A 17,685-nucleotide genomic window follows, 5' to 3' on the forward strand; every position below is an offset into this window, starting at 1 on the left:
GGCTCAAGTGGTAGAGCGCTAGCCTTGAGTTGAAAGAGCTGAGGGACAGCGCCCAGGCCCAGAGTTCAGGCCCCACAACCGGACCCAAAAAAAAAAAAAAAAGAAGTGTACTCATTATCTTGCCCATGTAATTGTAACTCCTCTGTATGGTATTTTCACAATAAAACAAAATAAAAGCTTATGCTAAATACACAGACCCCCAAAAAATAAAATAAAATACTGTACAATTTTTTAAATAATTTATCTGTGAATGCATAACTAAATAAAATGTTGGACAGCCAGACAGAGGAATATTGTTGGACCATCAAAAGGAATTAGAAATAACACAGATGAACCAGTGGAAAAAAAAATCAGTCGAAAAATGTAAACCTTGCAAGGTCTCAGGGAAATCCAGATATGCAGAGACGCTTGGAAACCATTAACATATTACAAAGTCGAATTGCTCAGAATCCTGGGACTGAACCCCTCTAACAATCTATAGCACTGTGATTTTGGAGACTGTTATCTCTTCTCTCTAAACAGTTTTGTTTGTAAACTGTTAATACCACCACTAGATAGAAAGACACATGGGAAGGCTCATTAATTGGTAATGTTTTGTCCATTCTACACACATTGAAGGTGTCTTGTGCTTATAGTACACAAAAAATAACATAATTACTATTTAACTCCAAAGACAAGATATTTCGTTGGTCATTAAACTTATAAAAATTACATGACCATTGTTAATTCAACTCAAAACAAGAAAGTAACCAAAACATCTTCCTAATATTTGAGGTGATATGCATGGTAATATGCAAAGTGAGATAATGTCAATATTTTATATTCTACACTGCACAATATATTCATTTATACCTTTCTCCTCTTCTGCAAATACATAAACTTCATGAAGAAAGCAAAAAATGGGCACAAAATAACCATAAAGACCACTAACTTAAGTAATGCATGGGTATTTAACGTTTTAAATTGCGACAAACCCAAGAACTATATACAAAAGTACAAATTTTTAAACATCAACCAGGACATTGGGGAAGGGGTCCTGGACGGCATACTGGCTGAGATGGAAGAACCTCACCAGACTCCAAAGGTACTGGAGAGGCACGAAGGGAGAGGGCGCGGGCCTAAGTCACTTTGGAAAACAGACTAAGGAAGGCTAAAAATGACAAGTCGTGCACTTCAACACTGCATGGAGTTCACAGCTCACTCCTCCCAGAGAATGCTTAGCACAGACTGGCAGTTCTCAAACTATATGCATGCTAGGATTGAACAACCAAGCAACAGGAGCCAGACTTCTCACTGTAAGAGAAAAGAGCTACAAATAGGAGTGGTGGTGCTGGATGAGAGGCAGAGGTGGCGTACTATCTCCTGCTCATCACAGCAGGGGTAAAGCAATCACAGCCTATATGACATCCCTGTATTTCTAACTCCATCGCAGAGAAAGTCTAGAAGCAATGGCATCCCGACCGCAACAAAGATGCCAGTGCTCACTTCTTCAGGTCCAAGCACCAGCTCCAGAAGGAACCAGAGCTCCTTGGAGACATGTCCAGTCCTAGGACTGAAACAGCACAGAAACAGGGCTAGGCCGAAGCACCCTGTGGTGCCTAAAAGTAAGACACCACTGGAAATGCAAAACAACCCAAAAGGGGCTTTAGTAGCATGTGAAAGGACACAGAGCCCCAAAATGCCTGCAGGCACAAAATAAATAGTAGCACCACATTACAACCCAAAGCAAATAAACAGGGGCAACCTGGGAGGCAGAATTTCAAATAATGTCTGTGCATTCTACCCCTAGCCCCAGAGCAGAGATTCACTGCCTTCCCACTGGGGGCTGTCGCTGGTGACTCGCTTGCAAAGAAGAGTATGGAAATGGGAAAGTGGGAAGAGAAACCTGGCAGGTAACACCCTAACTAAGCAATCAAGGGTAACAGGCAGGGCGACAGGCCCACCTCCCCAGTCATCCTGAGAAAACATCAAACAAGTTGAAATGCACAGACACCATCATTACTGCAATGGATACCCCAACTCCACCCTAGGACAAGAGGGAATTAACAGTTCAGTGAACTACACTTCTTACTGATGCTAATATTTTAATTTTGATAAACATGTAGTAAGTCAAAAAGTCAGTATAGTATCGAAGCTGGGCACTGATAGTTCACACCTCTATGCCTATCTACTAAGAGACTGACATCTGAGAATAGTGGTTTGAAGCCAGTCCAGGCAGAGGAGCCTATGGTGAGACTCTCATCTCCAAATAGAACTACAAGCCAGGTGTAGCTCAGTCACCTATGGGAAGATCCTACAAACAACCACAGGCCGAGCTGATTCCGGCTCACTTCTGAGGAAGGTCGGAGGCCACTGCCCAGGGGCTGTCTAGGGAGATGACCACTGGAGGGCAGCAGACCCCTCCCCAGACCACAGGGGGACAGTCATCCCTCACGCCTGAGGTTAACAATGCTCACCAGGTGAGGGTTACAGGAAGGGGAGAGAACTAAGTAGGGCCGGCCTGTGAGCTCCCGGGAGGCTCCGTGGAAGAGAGCAGAAGACAAAGGGGAAGCAAAAAGGAGACCTGAGGGGGCCTGGGTCCACACAAAGAGGAAAGCACGGCTTGCTTTTCCCTCTTACATTGTCCAGTTGGCCATCTTCATTTAATTACATAGATTAAATAAGTTATTCAATAGTCTGAAATTCTTTCAATTGAAACACTGTATCTTCAAGATCCCTAGCAAGTGCCTCACAAGAGAATTTGGGGAACTAATCTACCTATTAATTTAGAGGCTATCCACCTAACTAGAAATGTGTGCTGGGAGTCAGTTCAGAGAACCGTGGGAACTAAACGGTCACAATTTTGGACAGTCCATTAAGCCTATGTATGATGTTATTTAAACAAATTCCACAGATTTTTTTTTTTGAGCTCTTCAGCTCAAAGCTAGCGCTCTACCACTTGAGCCACAGCGCCACTTCCGGTTTTTTTTTTATGTGGTGCTGAGGAATCGAACCCAGGGCCTCATGTATGCAAGGTAAGCGCTCTACCACTGAGCCACCTTCCCAGCCCCCCAGAGATTTTTTTTTTAACAACACTAGTTGTCATTTTTTAGATTCTGAAATTTAACAAAATTTTACAGGATAATTATTTTGTAAAGCGTGTTTACAAATGAAAGGTGATTATGTTATTTGTAAACATATGCTACAAGGAATAAGGAATAAAAATATGAAGACACAGCTATGAAAAGGATAAAGTGCCACAAACGTATTTCTTTCTTCCTATAAAATCCTTCAGCTACATCCACTACTATCATCACAGAAACCATAAAGAGTCCAAATTAGGAAGTATATTAATGTGCAACCTGTGATATTGGTTGTTCCACTATTTCCAACAATTAAAAATATACACAAAAGGGCTGGGAAGGTGGCTCAGTGGTAGAGCGCTTGCCTTGCATGCCTGAGGCCCTAGGCTCGATTCCTCAGCACCACATAAGAAAAAAGCCGGAAGTGGCGCTGTGGGGCTCCAATAGTAGAGTGCAACCTTGAGGAAAAAGCTGAGGCAATATCTTGATGGAAGTAAACAACTCTACACAAAATTCAAGTTACATTACTATTTGGGATATAAGCCAACTAGTGTTTGCTATACTAATTTTTGAGACCCACGTTATAATAAAATATTATTACAGTGATTCATACGCTAAAAGGCGGGGAAAGTCCATTTTCTATTTAAAAAAATCAAAATCATTCCAAGTTAAAATACTGCGTAGCAAAATGTTAAATGACAAATATGTGTATAAATATGTATGTGGCTGCAGAAATTTCAAATTGCCAACTAATACAGGTATGTAGGATCTCACTGAATTGTGCACTTCTGCTGCAGCCAAATGAACATGAAAGCAAAAATACTACTTTGGACTCTCAAGAATAATATCCCAGAAAGTGGTGCTGTAGCTCAAGTGATAGAGCACTAGCCTTGAGCTGAAAAACTGAGGGACAGCGCCCAAGCCCAGAGTTCAGGCCCCATGACCAAAAAAAAGAAGAAAAAAAAAGAATTAAATTTTAAAAAAAAAGAATAATGTCCCATACAACTTTGCCACACTTTCCCACCGCCTGCAGCAGTTGACAAACTTCTGAGGTGGCAAGGCTTCAAGCAACTTTCTCTAGGGAACACATTCCTCTCGCAAAAATCTCCACACACCAGGAACATGTATTTAACACAATCAAGGGTTTCCTTAGATGTTTATCTACACTCAACACTCAAATAGTGTATACTATTTTCCTTTGATCCTCTTCACATTTTTCTACAAGTTGCATCTGTCTAAAACCCAGTCACCAAAACTGGCCTGGCTACTTACTTCAAAAAACAGGAAAAGCTGGAGATGTTGCTCAGTGGAACAGACTTGCTGGCACACACAGGGCCCTGGATTCCACCCCAGCCCACCAAACAAATGAATAAGCAAAATACAGAGAAAAGACCATATCCATGATCCTGGATGCTCATTAAAAAAAAAAAAAAAAACACTTTTTCACTGACTTGTTTGTAGTTGTGTTCACCCATGATGTGGCTTTATTCTCCCTCTAGTTATACAGAGTCTGTCATTCACCACCCTTTATTTACATGGTTAGACATTTCCCCACAACACACGGTCTTGAACTTAATTCACTGAATTTAATGTGATTTTCACAGATTCATGCATCATAGTACTTTACAGAAATAAGCAATGTTTAATCGTTTCTGTTTATGTCTTAAAAATCCTAGGACTGTGGAAGTGCGTAATAGCAGCGCAGCCCACGTACATCGCTCTGATGAGGACATGGACGGCACTGACACCTACCTCCACTGGGCGATCACACTTCACCAGGGCTACCCGCGCCCTCTGCAGGGAGCCATCCATCAGCTTGTGAAGTCTTAGGATTAACTTTCTTAACCCCATCTGCTTCAGTGCTTTGTCTACAAAGGGTCTATAAATAGAAGTCAAACAATGCCTGTCGAAGCCTGCTTCGGTGCCGCTGTCGGCCGCTCCCCAGCCCACAGATTCCTCCTCAGGTTCCAGCCTCTCCAGCTTCCTGGCTCCAAACTCCTGTGGCGGGATATCAAAGCTGTTCCCCACAGACAGCCTGGGTTCTGGAACCCTGGACTCAGGGGCTCGGTCTTCCTCACTCTCGTCTGTACTGCCATCCAGCTCCTTCAACTCTCCCTCGGGGTCATCACCCTCATCTTCTGGCTCATTTCCTTTGGATGGTCGAGGGGAAGGAATTTCAAACACTGGCCAGCCAATGTCTGATAAGTTCTTGATGCCCAAAACAGTGCCCATAATCCTTAACTTCTGATTTAGGTCCTTCGTGATGTTTAACCACAAGCAGAGTGCCTGCACTCTGTCTTGGAAGTCTTTTGCAGCATATTTTTCGTAGTCCTTCTGGAGAGCCTGCAATGATGGATAAAGTGCTTCTATGTACTCTAGCAGCTCCATTATCCGTTTCACCTGCTCAAATGACACCCTCTGGCGTTGGAGATGCTCGTGATACATTGAGTAACCCACCACACTCTTTGCTCCATGTGGGGCTCTGCACTGCCCTTCTACTGAAGTACCATTGAAACTTGCTCCATTTCTAATGAAGGCAACACTCCCATAATTAACTTTGAACGTAAGGATTTCGTTGATAATATCTGGGATGGCTTGGCGGGCAGTATATAAAAAGAGGTCCTGGTCATTGATGGTCCGTCCTGCATGCCAAGCCTGTAGCTCTAACCAGATGAGTTCATTTGATCTGTTAAACCAGAAAGCAGACGTATTTTCCTGTCCTCTTTGCTCCCTGTCCTTCTTCTTTGAGACTGAGGTAAGCTTTAGCAAAAGCCGCAAAGTTTCAAAAAACTTTAAACGATCTGCAGGACAGTCAGTCCTGGAAGTCTGCCGTGTAGTTCTGGCTATCGGCATGGGCACAGAGACTGGAAGCTTAGCATTGCTGCAGCCAAGGCTGAGGTAAGGCTTATTAAGATCCACGTCGGGAATTGACTTTTTTGGCAAAGACCCACCCACTGAGTCTAACATGAATGAGCACTGTACGTTTTTCTTGTGATCCCGCTCTGTTGTTCTAAGAGTTGCTCGGATCTTTTTCTCCTGCTTATAGCTGTATTCTTCCACATTCTCCACTGCTTTTCCAGTGTCTTTATGGGGAGGCTGATTTGGTGTATTCATTTTTTCTATTGAAAAAAATAACAGAATATTATGTCACTCTGAAATATGAAGTTACTCAATATTTTAAATTAAGCTGATTCTCATGTACTTCCATTTTCATCTGTTGTTATGGCAGAAAAAAACTACAAGATGCTGAAGAGTCCAAGATTCAAAATATAAACATAATATTTCTCTCTAATTTTTTTTTTTTTGTCGGCCATGGGGCTTGAACTCTGGGCCTGGGCGCTGTCCCTCAGCTCTTCAGCTCAAGGCGAGCGCTCTACCACTTGAGCTACAGTGCCACTTCCGGTTTTCTGGTGGTTTATTGGAGATAGGAGTCTCATGGTCTCTCCTGCCCGGGCTGGCTTTGAACTGTGATCCTCAGATCTCAGCCTCCTGAGTAGCTAGGGTTACAGGCGTGAGCCACCAGCGCCCGGCCTCTCTCTAATTTTTAAAAGTTTATTCTTTGCTATATTGTATTTATATTTATAACTACTAGCCTAACTACCTGCTTATTTCTACACTGAAAATGCAATTAGCAAACCATTTACTCAGATCTCCAAAGCAATCACTATCTACCCAGGGTAAAACCATGAGAGGACACCTAACACAAGGCTGGGCTCAAATCATCCAGTCCTACCTATGTGAACTTAAATATGTGAACTTAAACAGCAAATCACTTACCTTTTCTGGGCATTCCTCTCATTGGTTAAGTGATGTTTTAAAATCTTTAAGGATTCTTCTTTAAATAGCAGTATTTGGAAAGCAAAAATGACAGGTATTTCCAAATTTTGCTCCATTGAATTTTATATTTTGGAATATCAACTCAAACTATGGTTTGTTATTAAGAAACACAGATGACATACGCACTGTATGGTTTCCAGAACTCTGAATGTGAGGTGCCACGAGGCAACCACACAGCTCCGTGTAGATAACTAAAATGCAGTCATGGCTCAGAAAAGAAATCCAGAGACCTGAGTGTGGAAACCATAGCATCGACACTGTTGAAGAGCAGACACACAGTAAACATATGAGATAAGGATAACAGGGAAAGGATGCAGAAAAGACGCAGTGAGGACCAACAACAGAATGCTGTGGTAAACAGTATCTGTATCCTAATAGGTAGGGAAAAGGAATGATTTTGTTAAGGGTTAGGATAATCTTCATAATATTAATGATAATGATCACAGAATCTCTACACATAATTTATAATTCAAAAGTAACAGTGGAAGGCTATTTCTTTGCTTGTATTATTTATTTGTATTCCCCTAGGATTTAAAGGTCCTAAAAGGAAACAAAGAACTCACTGAGAATAGCTATGATGACTTTCAAAACCCCAGAAGACAAGTTATAAACATGTCCATGTCTATACCCCACTGTTCTACAGACACAATCTCATTTCAGCAGGCCGTACTTCATATGCATGAATCTTGTTACGCCTGCTTACCTCATAACATATAAAAATGTACGTACTGAACCATTATTTGAAATTCAGCCTATTCACAAAAGCAGTAATTTAATATTGGATCCACAGTGTGTGTAAGGAAAAAGCAAGCTCAGAAAGGGGCAAGGTGGGATAAAAAGGCCCCCAATTCAAAACAGTCAAGCTTGTTTGGGGAGAAAAATATGCCAAGGAAAATCCACATATCTAACGTTTAAACAGTGATGAAATTCCAAGTTAAAACAGACTAGCCACTACTACCATTAGTGGTAGTTAGACTGAGGGTTAGTCAAACTTGTCGGCTTCAGCAGTAACTATACTTTTAAAATATGTTTTTAACAGTGTTAGTAAACACAGAGTGCTTCCAAGCAACTGATGACCAGCTCTAGAGCTCTATGAAATCATAAGGGACCTATCAGTGAAGACCAGCTGGGAAGAATATTGGAGTTGGGCAGAAATCAGAGGCTCAGGCACAGAAGCTGCCCCAAGCAGTGTGCATTTGGTCTTGAGACACGCTGGCATCACTGACAAACTTCTTAATGACTCCAAGGCCCATGCCTAGAGGGCAGCTGTGTTGAGTTTTTCTGTTCATACCAAAATCTCCCTACAAATTCACAAAACATCAAGTGTAAAGAGTTTCTGAAAAGAAAAATGATCCAAAGCAAAGGACGTAAAAGACACAGAAATGTTTTATATTGCGAGTTTTAATTACAAGGCCACAAAACTAGCTCATTGCAACCTAAGATTAATAAACACCTGTTCTCCCACATGGCTATAAAAATTAAATGTGATTTGCTTAGCACAATAAAAGCAAACAGCAGGAACAGTTTTTCCTTCTATCACCACTAATTCCTAAAGAATCAGAAGAACATGAAAAAATTTTAAAGTTTATCATTAGACTGAAAGCAGCCAATGATGAGTGATACAGTCCATGTTCAAACAGAATCAACCAAATTCCCACATCCACACCTACAGTAAGTGTAAAATGTAAATTTTTTATCAAGTCCTGATAATATGCTCTTCCACACTTGCATTGCCTGAAATTATTCAAGCTGTCAAGTGAGAAAGGACAAACTGGTACACAATGTGTACTTATAGTTTGACCACTAGACCAAGGATGCCTTAGAATAAATAATATCAAAGGACATTAGCAATCTGAAGGGGCCTAGGGATCTATAACTTGAGGTTCTCATATTCCCACTAATGTATACCTTTCTACATGACTAGAAGGTGCACCTTTGGGGAGACACAGCTTTATCCCATCCCATCCTTTCCAGGAGGTAAGAACTTGCTGTGGTACCCATCACAACACTACAATAATACATACCAGAGAGAGTATCACCATTAGAGGTAAATGTTAAGAGCAGGGATCCTAACTCCTAGCATGGTGTCATCCCTCATCCTTACACCTGTCAAAGTTGCTCACAAATCTGCACTGACCGAACACATAAAGGCTAAGACACCAGATGCCACTAAAGATGAATTCTTGCGGGTTAACTGCCTTCAAGAATAGATTCTACCTAAACAAGGGTAACAACAGGACAAAAGTATATTTCAAACCAAAAAAAGTATGAAAGGGTTCAAAGGCAATAAAAAAAAAAAGTGTGGTTAGAACAGTGAATCTGTGTATGGATAGCCTAAGAACATAAATGAGAATCTTGAGAAATATGTACATTGGCAGGAATTTGAAAACCTCAAGTTACAGATCTCTAAACCCCTTCAGACTGTTAACGCCCTTTGATATTATTTATTCTAAGACATCCTTGGTCAAGTTGTCAGACTACAACTGAAGGCTGAGCCTGGACTACAGAGCTGAAGAATGGACTTAAATCCATTCTCTCTAGATATAAAGACTGAATCTTTCTTGTACTATTATTACCAGTTCAATATTATATCAGTAAATTATATTCTTAAAAAACAAAATGCTAATCTTACTATTTTTCTTTGTTTGTTGGTAACGGGGCTTGAACTCCAGGTCTGGGCACTGTCCCTCAGCTTTTCACCTCAAGGCTAGTGCTCTACCACTTGAGCCACAGCGCCACTTCCAGCTTTTTCTGTTTATGTGGTGCTGAGGAATCGAACCCAGGGCCTCGTGCATGCAAGGCAAGCACTTTACCACTGAGCCACCTTCCCAGCCCCTAATCTTACCATTAACAAAACACACATACAAATACACCCACACACCTTGAGATACCTGCTAACAGAGTGATTCATGCATGTATACATATGCGTAAACCAACTCTCATATAATGTCAAGATACCAATTCTATTTGTAAGTCAGCCAGAGTAGTGTTACAATACATCTGGAAAAGATGCTTATGAGGCAAATGCACAAGACAAAAGGGTTTGGGTTAGCTATCTTTCGATTCCTATTTAACCCACTTAAACCATGCGCCTGAGGCAGGGCAGACCGTGGGAAGCTGGATGCAGGAGTTCCGGTGGGTATTAAGGTAGGAAAGCACACAGGCAGGACTCTTTACTTTAGGCTTCACACTCCCGCACCAAGCTGCAACACACAATGAAAAAAACATACCTCGTGTCTCTCCCTCTGACTTCGCCCACTGCCCAGATGATGACTATGCACGGGCACTGAGCCAGGATGTCTTAAAAGAAAGATACTTAACCTGAGGTGGTAGGCACATTTGGCAACATGACTCCTTTGACAGAAGTGTTTGCAAAGAGGGAAATATTTGTCTTAAGGAAGGACATCTGACCTAAAAGGAGCATCTGAGAAGCCTACTCTTTATTTCAACGTTGTGCTCTAGGAAAACAGAGTATGTCACAATGGCCCAAATTTAGTAAAGTGACCAGACTTGATATCACTGGGCCTAGCTGACAAGGTCAAAACAGTGCAACAGCAAGAGACACTGAAGGTATCAGGTGTCCAGGACAAAGGGGAGCACCACCCTAGGGCCAACTTAAGCCAAACCTCTAGCCCATTTTTCTACTATAAATACTCCTGATGTTACAACACTACCCACTTCCCAGCTGTGTCCATACCCATGTGTGGGTTGTGTACCATCCTTTCTTTGCTTTCTTATACTGATGAACTTCCTTGGTCTCTATATCTCAATGTGTCCCAAAATTCTTCCTCATGACAACAAACCCATGAAGCCAGGTAAAGGCTTCCTCCCTTCTAGAGACCTCTCTGAAGCCTCACAGGTTCCAGTATCAAGATGAAAGAAAGAAAACAGAAATTTAAGGATAAAATGGTTTGGCTGTGTTTTTCTTCAATCAACCTTAAGAAGAAACAATAGTATTTGGTGACTTACTTTTCAAAACTTACCAAATCTTAATTGATCAAATCTGGTCATGACTTATTACTATTAAAGTATAAGTTCACATAACATCACAATACAATTCTGCCACTCATTCAAGAATGGAATCAAGCCAGATGACAGTGGCTCACGCCTGTAATCCTAGCTACTTAGGAAGTTGAGATCTGAGGATTGAGGTTCAAAGCCAGCCTGGGCACGAAAGTCCATGAGACTCTAATCTCCAATAAACCACTCAGAAAATCAGAAGTGGCACTGTGGCTCAAGTGATAGAACACCAGCCTTGAGGTGAAGAGCTGAGGGACAGCACCCAGGCCTGGAGTTCAAGCCCCACAACCAACAGGAGAGGGGGGAGGGGGGAAGAATGGGATCAAACTAGTCAGAAAGGGCATCAAGGGCTGGAGATGGATCTCAAATGTTAATGAACCTGTCTGGCAAGCACAGGGCCACAGGTAAAACCCCAGTACCGCCAAAAACAGACAGAGTGAATCCTGAGCTTCCATGGCAAATGCCATCAGTAAGCGTCAGACAGCGGCTTTACCTCACGGTAAAGCACTGAACATGCTACTTGGGTAGCGTAACATTTTATCCTATTTTTCACAGCCTTATAAAACAAAAGTGAGTATTTTGAAAACAAAACAAGGTTTTTAGTATTTCCAGGGGAAAATATTAGGAAAGTGAAAAAAGAAAGGATAAGATACAGCTTTGCATTCATCTCACTGGCAAATTATTAATACAAAGAAATAAAATACAGTAGGCAGTGCTGACCTCATCCTTCTCCTATCTGCCCAGTTCCCTTCCCCAGACCTCTAATTCAGGGACAAACACAATGAGAGTGGGGGGTAACCATTCCTATCTGACGGTGACCCACTGGCATATTACAGACAATAACACATTCTGCAGCACTTCTTGTGTCTCTTCATAGGATCTTCAACACCTTGCAACAGAAGTGGATTTTCTGGGTCAAAGATACAACCAGTCTCAATCACGGTGCCTTTAAAAAAATCTCCTGCCACAGGAACTGGTAGGTGACACTCCCAACAGCTTTGTACAAAGGCTGTCTTCTCTACATCTTTGCTAATATTTGATATTATTACTTGGTTAGAAATAGAACTCAGAAGGGTGGGTAAATACAATCATTGTATTCAACGGACACATGTGAAAATACAACTACGTAACTTGAGCGTATGGATGGGGAAGAAAGACAGAAGGAATCATATTAATTGAGATGCACTTTACTTTGTACAACTACTTAAATTAAAGATAAAAATAGAACTTGAATGTATTAAAGACAAATTACAGAGAAATCAATGAAGTTATAAACCTTTAAGTTAAATTTATGTGTGTTATAGAATAAAACTAAGGAAATTATTTTAAGAGTTGTAAACACTAAAAAGAAAGTATGGTACCTTTCTGTAAGTAATAAGTAAGCGTAAAGTTCAAAGTGCAAGAAGCAACAGAGGAGCATGGAAGAGTGGCCCAGAAACAAAATTTTCAACAAAATGAGCTACCTTGAAATAAATGTGATAAGTGACTATAAAACAGTGACTCTACGGATGTTTTATTTATAAATTGCAAAAATCACAGAACAGACTATCCACGTCCAAGCCGTCTTTACGTAAGCTCCTTCTTCACATGTCTCAGGAGGAAGCTGTCCCTAAGCTAACCCTGCGTCTGGTGTCAGTCACTCTCGCAGCAGCAGCCACACTGCATGCAGGACAGACGCAGCATCTTCTCCCCACTGGTCATGACACCGACATGCCAGCTGCTGAAAGGGTGTGGAGGCACCAGTCCACAGTCAGCTGACTCTCAGGATGAGTTAAACTCAAGGAGGCCCTTTAACAGACACAGAGCCATGATCTTCCCTGAGCTACTCGGTCCGTCCCATGCAGGCAGTCTACAAATGACACCTGAAGTCACAGCTGCCCCTGGCCCACTATCTGAGAAGCACTGGAGCAGGCACCCAGGCCAGGAGGAGCCAGGACAAAACACAATCTACAATTCTAGCTTCTCTAAGCAAAGATAAGAGAATCTCTGTTCAAGACCAGCCTAGGCAAAAGTGAGACCCTATCTTAGAAACAGGATGGGATGGATGGCACTTGCTACTTAGAGGCTGAGGTAGAAGGATGCAAGGAATGAAAAGCTCTCAAGCTCAAGGCCCTGTGTTTTCCAAGTACCACCAAGAGAAGAAGGAAAAAAAAGTGATCTGAGCTAGGTGCCAGTGGCTCACGCCTGTAATCCTAGCTACTAAGGAGGTTGAGGTTTGAGGATTTCGTTCAAAGCCAGCCTAGGCAGGAAAGTCTGTGAGATTCTTAGCTCCAATTAACCACCAGAAAACTAGAATTGGCGCTGTGGCTCAAGTGGTAGAGTACTTGCCTTGAGCTGGAGAGCTGAAGGACAGCACCCAGGCCCAGAGTTACACAACCGATCAAAAAAAAAAATTAAACAAACAAACAAAAACAGTGATCTTCATGACTTCTGAGGTTAGGTCAAAAGAAGTTTCCATGGTTTCTTCAAACCCCTGCTCTGAGGAAGCCAGCTGCCACATATTTAAGCCCAACTACTCTGTAGTCAGTGGAGGCTGTGAAAAGCCCAGACTAGCCCTATGAAAGGCCACGTGGAAAGAAAACAGTGGCCACCCGCACTCAGTAATTCTGGCCATATCAACTAAGGTCCAGATATGAGGGCATCTGAAACACAGTAGATATGAAATGCAGAGGGCTGAGGGCTACAACTTGGGGCTCCAGACAAGCCAGCACTCCGGTGAACTGAGCCACTCCCCTAGAGTGCCAGACACCAAAGCAGTAGTTTGGTACCCAATAACAGATAATCAGAATAATGCAAATATTATCAGTGACTGTTTGTAAAGTCCAACAATGACCACAGTTCTAAAGTCGGTAGTATGATTCAGAGAGATTTTACTTATTGCGGTGAAAAAGAAATAATGTAACAGTTCATTTTTCCATGGAAAGCTTTTAAAATAAATTTGAGCAATGCAATTCATTCTAAAAAGCCTTTCAAAGTACTGAGTGCCCAACATATTGTTATGAATCACATGCTGGTGTAAAATCGTGGTCTCTCTGACTCAGCTTTAAGGTCATGGTACAAACATCATGTGTTCTCTAAGTCTTCTAAATACCCTCCCCTGAAGGCAGCCTCAGGGCCGCGCCCCTGTCCCTGCCAGGGCATGCAGCCTGGAAGCACTGTGCTCCCCACTAGGATGAGGTCCATTCACCATCTAAAACAGGACAGGGGTATGGAGCCACTCAAATTCTGACTCAATGGAAAGAACGAAGGCAAAATGAGGGAGGGACCGAGGAAGGAGAAAAAAAAAGGACTAAGGAAACAACAAAGAGAGAAGGCAAAGCAAGGGAGGGAAAAAAGCAAAGGAGGGAACTAAGTAAGAAAATAGCAACAAGAAAAACTGTGTCAGTAGCACACACAGTGAAGAAATGAAGGGCTAGGAAGAGGTCCAGGAAGCATGCAGGAAACATCGGCATGCCAGGCACGTAACTTGAGACATTCACTTACTTAATGGGAGGCTTGCTGTCCTGAAAATGGAGCCACCAATTAATAAGAATACATAAACAAGGCAATCATTGAATTTTACATCAAGACTTAAGACAAGGAAACAGTACTAAGTATGAGAAAATACTAGTTTATAACAACAACAGTTAATATGTAACCCAAACAGGCAGGTTATTTTGTAGATATAGAGAATAAGACACACCGCTGCATATCTAGGACATAGGGGAGGCCAGACCAGAACCCAGGGACCAGACCAGAATCGAGGAGATCTGACCAGAGTCCAGGGATCTGACCAGCATCTTGGGATCTAACCAGAGTTTTGGGATCTGACCAGAATCCAAAGATCTGGCAACTACACTTATGCTCTTGCCTACCACACTATGCTGCTAGGGTCTGAGCACTAGTACAATAAAACCCATCTCTCTAGCCTCTCCCTGTGTTCAGCAACAGCTCCAATGGAGATGCAGATGGAACAAACCAGGCTACAACCACCAGAGATCAACAGTATACTGTGTATGGAAAGGGCTGGCTTGGAAAGGGACAGGCTGAGTTTTAGGTCAACAGGGTAAAATGTCTCAGATGAGGTAAAAGTGAAGTCCAGGTCTGGTGTGCTAAGAAGTGAATGGGCTCCAGGAAGCTGTGGGATCTGATTCAAAGCAAATGGCTTGGCACTACACTAACAGGGAACTTGAAAACCCTAAGTTTTCAGTGGCCTGGGATGCCAGTCACACATAAGAGGAAAAGAAGGCAGAAGTTTGGCCTAATGCAGCTACTTGTGCTGTAGGATCTCACATAAAGAGTAAAGCTGAAAACACGTTATATCCATGGTGACAAGGTGCCAGGGTGCCATCTAGTGCTGCTTAGCAGGAAAGAGTTCCAACCACTAGCAACAGCACCAAAGGTCACTAGTGGATGGCAGAATCTCAGGCTGCACAGGGATCCAGGGAGAGTTTGGCTTTGTCTCTTTCTACATCCTCAGTATACCATTGCTGGACAGACAGAAATCTAGAAGCCTTGGCCTGAGAGACTGAGAAAACAGAGAGCAATCTATCCCATATCAGCCATCTGGCCCCTTTCCTATCTTCAAACGACTCATCCTACTGACGGTAGCCATAACTGAGGACAAACTTTTCTATCTTCATTTATTTATTTGCTAATGGCAACAACTCAAGAATTAACAAAACTTAAAATCAACATATGGGGCTGGGAAGGTGGCTCAGTGGTAGAGTGCTTGTCTCGCATGTATGAGGCCCTGGGTTCAATTCGTTAGCACCATATAAGCAGAAAAAGCTGGAAGTAAGCCGGGCACAAGTGGCTCACACCTGTCATCCTAGCTACTCAGAAGGCTGAGATCTAAGGATCGTGGTTCAAAGCCAGCCTGGGCAGGAAAGTCCATGAGACTCTTATCTCAAATAAACCACCAGAAAACCAGAAGTGGCGCTGTGGCTTAAGTGGTAGAGTGCCACCTTGAGCTGAAGAGCTGAGGGACAGCACTTAGGCTCAGAGTTCAAACCCCACAACCAACCAAAAAAAAAAAAAAGCTGGAAGTGGCACTATAGCTCAAGTGGTAGAGCGCTAGCCTTGAGCTGAAGAGTTGAGGGACAGTGCCCAGACACAGAGTTCAGGCCCCATGACCCACAAAAAAAAAGCAACATCATATATCAAAATCAAATTTAAAATAAAAAGAATTACCAAACTTACTGTAAAAAAGATCAATTAACAGTTCATCCCTTAAAGATGATATACCATGTAGAGAAAAAGGAACCCTACTGCACTATTGATGGGAATGTAAGCTAGGACAACCACTCTGAACAGCAGCGCTTTTCCCTATGATCCAGCCATACCATTCCTGGGCATCTACCCAGAACCTTACAAGTCAGGACACAGTAAAGACACCTGAACATCCATGTGCGTTGCTGTATTAGTGACAATAGTCAAGGTATGGAAAAGTACAGATGCCCTACAATAGATGAATTGATCAAAAAATGCAGTGCAAATACACAACAGAATTTTATCCATCCACTTTCTAGAAAGAATAAGAGTTGTCATTTGCAGAGAAATGAGCGGACCAAGAACAAATCATGCTAATTGAGGTAAATCAAGCTCAGAGAGACAAACGGCACCTGCTTCCTCTCCCATGTGGAAGCTAGCTCTAAAGAATACAGGGACATGATAATGTGTACAGAACTCTAAGGGTTCACACATAGTCAGGTTCAAGGAGGCTATCCTTGGGGAAGGAACCCAAAGGTGTATCTCCTGTAAACATTTAACAAACTCCAGGAAAAAGAACGGGTTTTTTGGTTGTTGTTGTCAGTGGTGGTGGTAGTTGTTTTGACTTTTGGGGTTTTGTTTTTTTTGTTTTTGTTTTTGTTTTTTTTTGTCCTTTTAGGGAGGGCAAAGGGAGAGTGCAGAAAGGGAGGGAGGAAGGATGAACAAATGCAGTCATGCTATTTAGCCGACACCATGTGGAAAGTGAACTATGCAACTTGTGGGCAAGGATGCGAGGGGAAACTGGGGGAGAGTGAAGGAAAGGCTAACAGAGACCAAAAAAGGAACGGGTGCTCAATCCCTGGCTAATGAAAAAAGGAACGGGTGCTCAATCCCTGACTAATGAAATGAAACTCCTCTGTTAACAATACAATAAGACTACACATTTTTAAAACAGATTATATACTACAACTGCCTGGCTTTCTTATATAATATTTTTTTTAAGTTACAAGACTCACCTTTCAAATTACAACGGCTGGCGGGCCTCCCTACACTGTTCCTCTGGTGCTTGGTGGACATGCGCTTCATCTGTCGGGGCGTACTTGGGGGAGAAGTGCCGTAAAGGTTTTCGGTATTCGTTTCATCAGAAAAGTCCTCTGGATCTGATTCAGGATTCTTGCACACAGACTCTCCCAATATGCACTCCTGCCTATGAAACCCAGACATGGAGAAAATATTAGGAGCATAGTGGGTGAATTCAAATAAAAGTGACCTGAACTTTTTATTTGTAGGTGATGGGGCCTGAACTCTGGACCTGGGCGCTGTCCCTCAGCTCTTCAGCTCAAGGCGAGCGCTCTATCACTTGAGCCACAGTGCCACTTGCCACTTTTTCTGCTTATGTGGTGCTGAGGGATCGAATCCAGGGTCTCATGAGTGCAAGGCAAGCACTCGACCACTGAGCTACCTCCCAGCCCTGACCTGAAGTTTTAAAAGAGCTCTAGGTGAAAGCTCTCTAAATGAGTCCCCTCAACACTGTTTTCACCTGGGAACGACACTGCACTTCCCGTGGCGGGGGGGG

General features: G+C 42.5%; 1 protein-coding gene across 5 annotated transcripts in view; it reads right to left on the reverse strand.

Moving 5' to 3' along the window:
* Map3k4 (mitogen-activated protein kinase kinase kinase 4) overlaps positions 1 to 17,685 on the reverse strand; it is a 77,898-nt gene that overhangs the window by 41,930 nt on the left and 18,283 nt on the right. For 4 of the 5 annotated variants that reach the window (XM_013024578.1, XM_013024575.1, XM_013024577.1 and 1 more), the window contains exons 2-3: positions 17,126 to 17,316; positions 4,815 to 6,181 (exon numbers count right to left, since the gene is read on the reverse strand). In XM_013024578.1, the coding sequence (XP_012880032.1) occupies positions 4,815 to 6,181; positions 17,126 to 17,195 (1,437 nt within the window). In that variant the 5' untranslated portion in view covers positions 17,196 to 17,316. Of the gene's footprint in view, positions 1 to 4,814; positions 6,182 to 17,125; positions 17,317 to 17,685 lie in introns of those variants that run through there. The other variant, XM_013024573.1, reaches the window with a different exon arrangement.

The sequence above is a fragment of the Dipodomys ordii genome, unplaced genomic scaffold, assembly GCF_000151885.1.
Source record: "Dipodomys ordii isolate 6190 unplaced genomic scaffold, Dord_2.0 Scaffold77, whole genome shotgun sequence".
In the NCBI taxonomy this organism is placed as follows: domain Eukaryota; kingdom Metazoa; phylum Chordata; class Mammalia; order Rodentia; family Heteromyidae; genus Dipodomys; species Dipodomys ordii.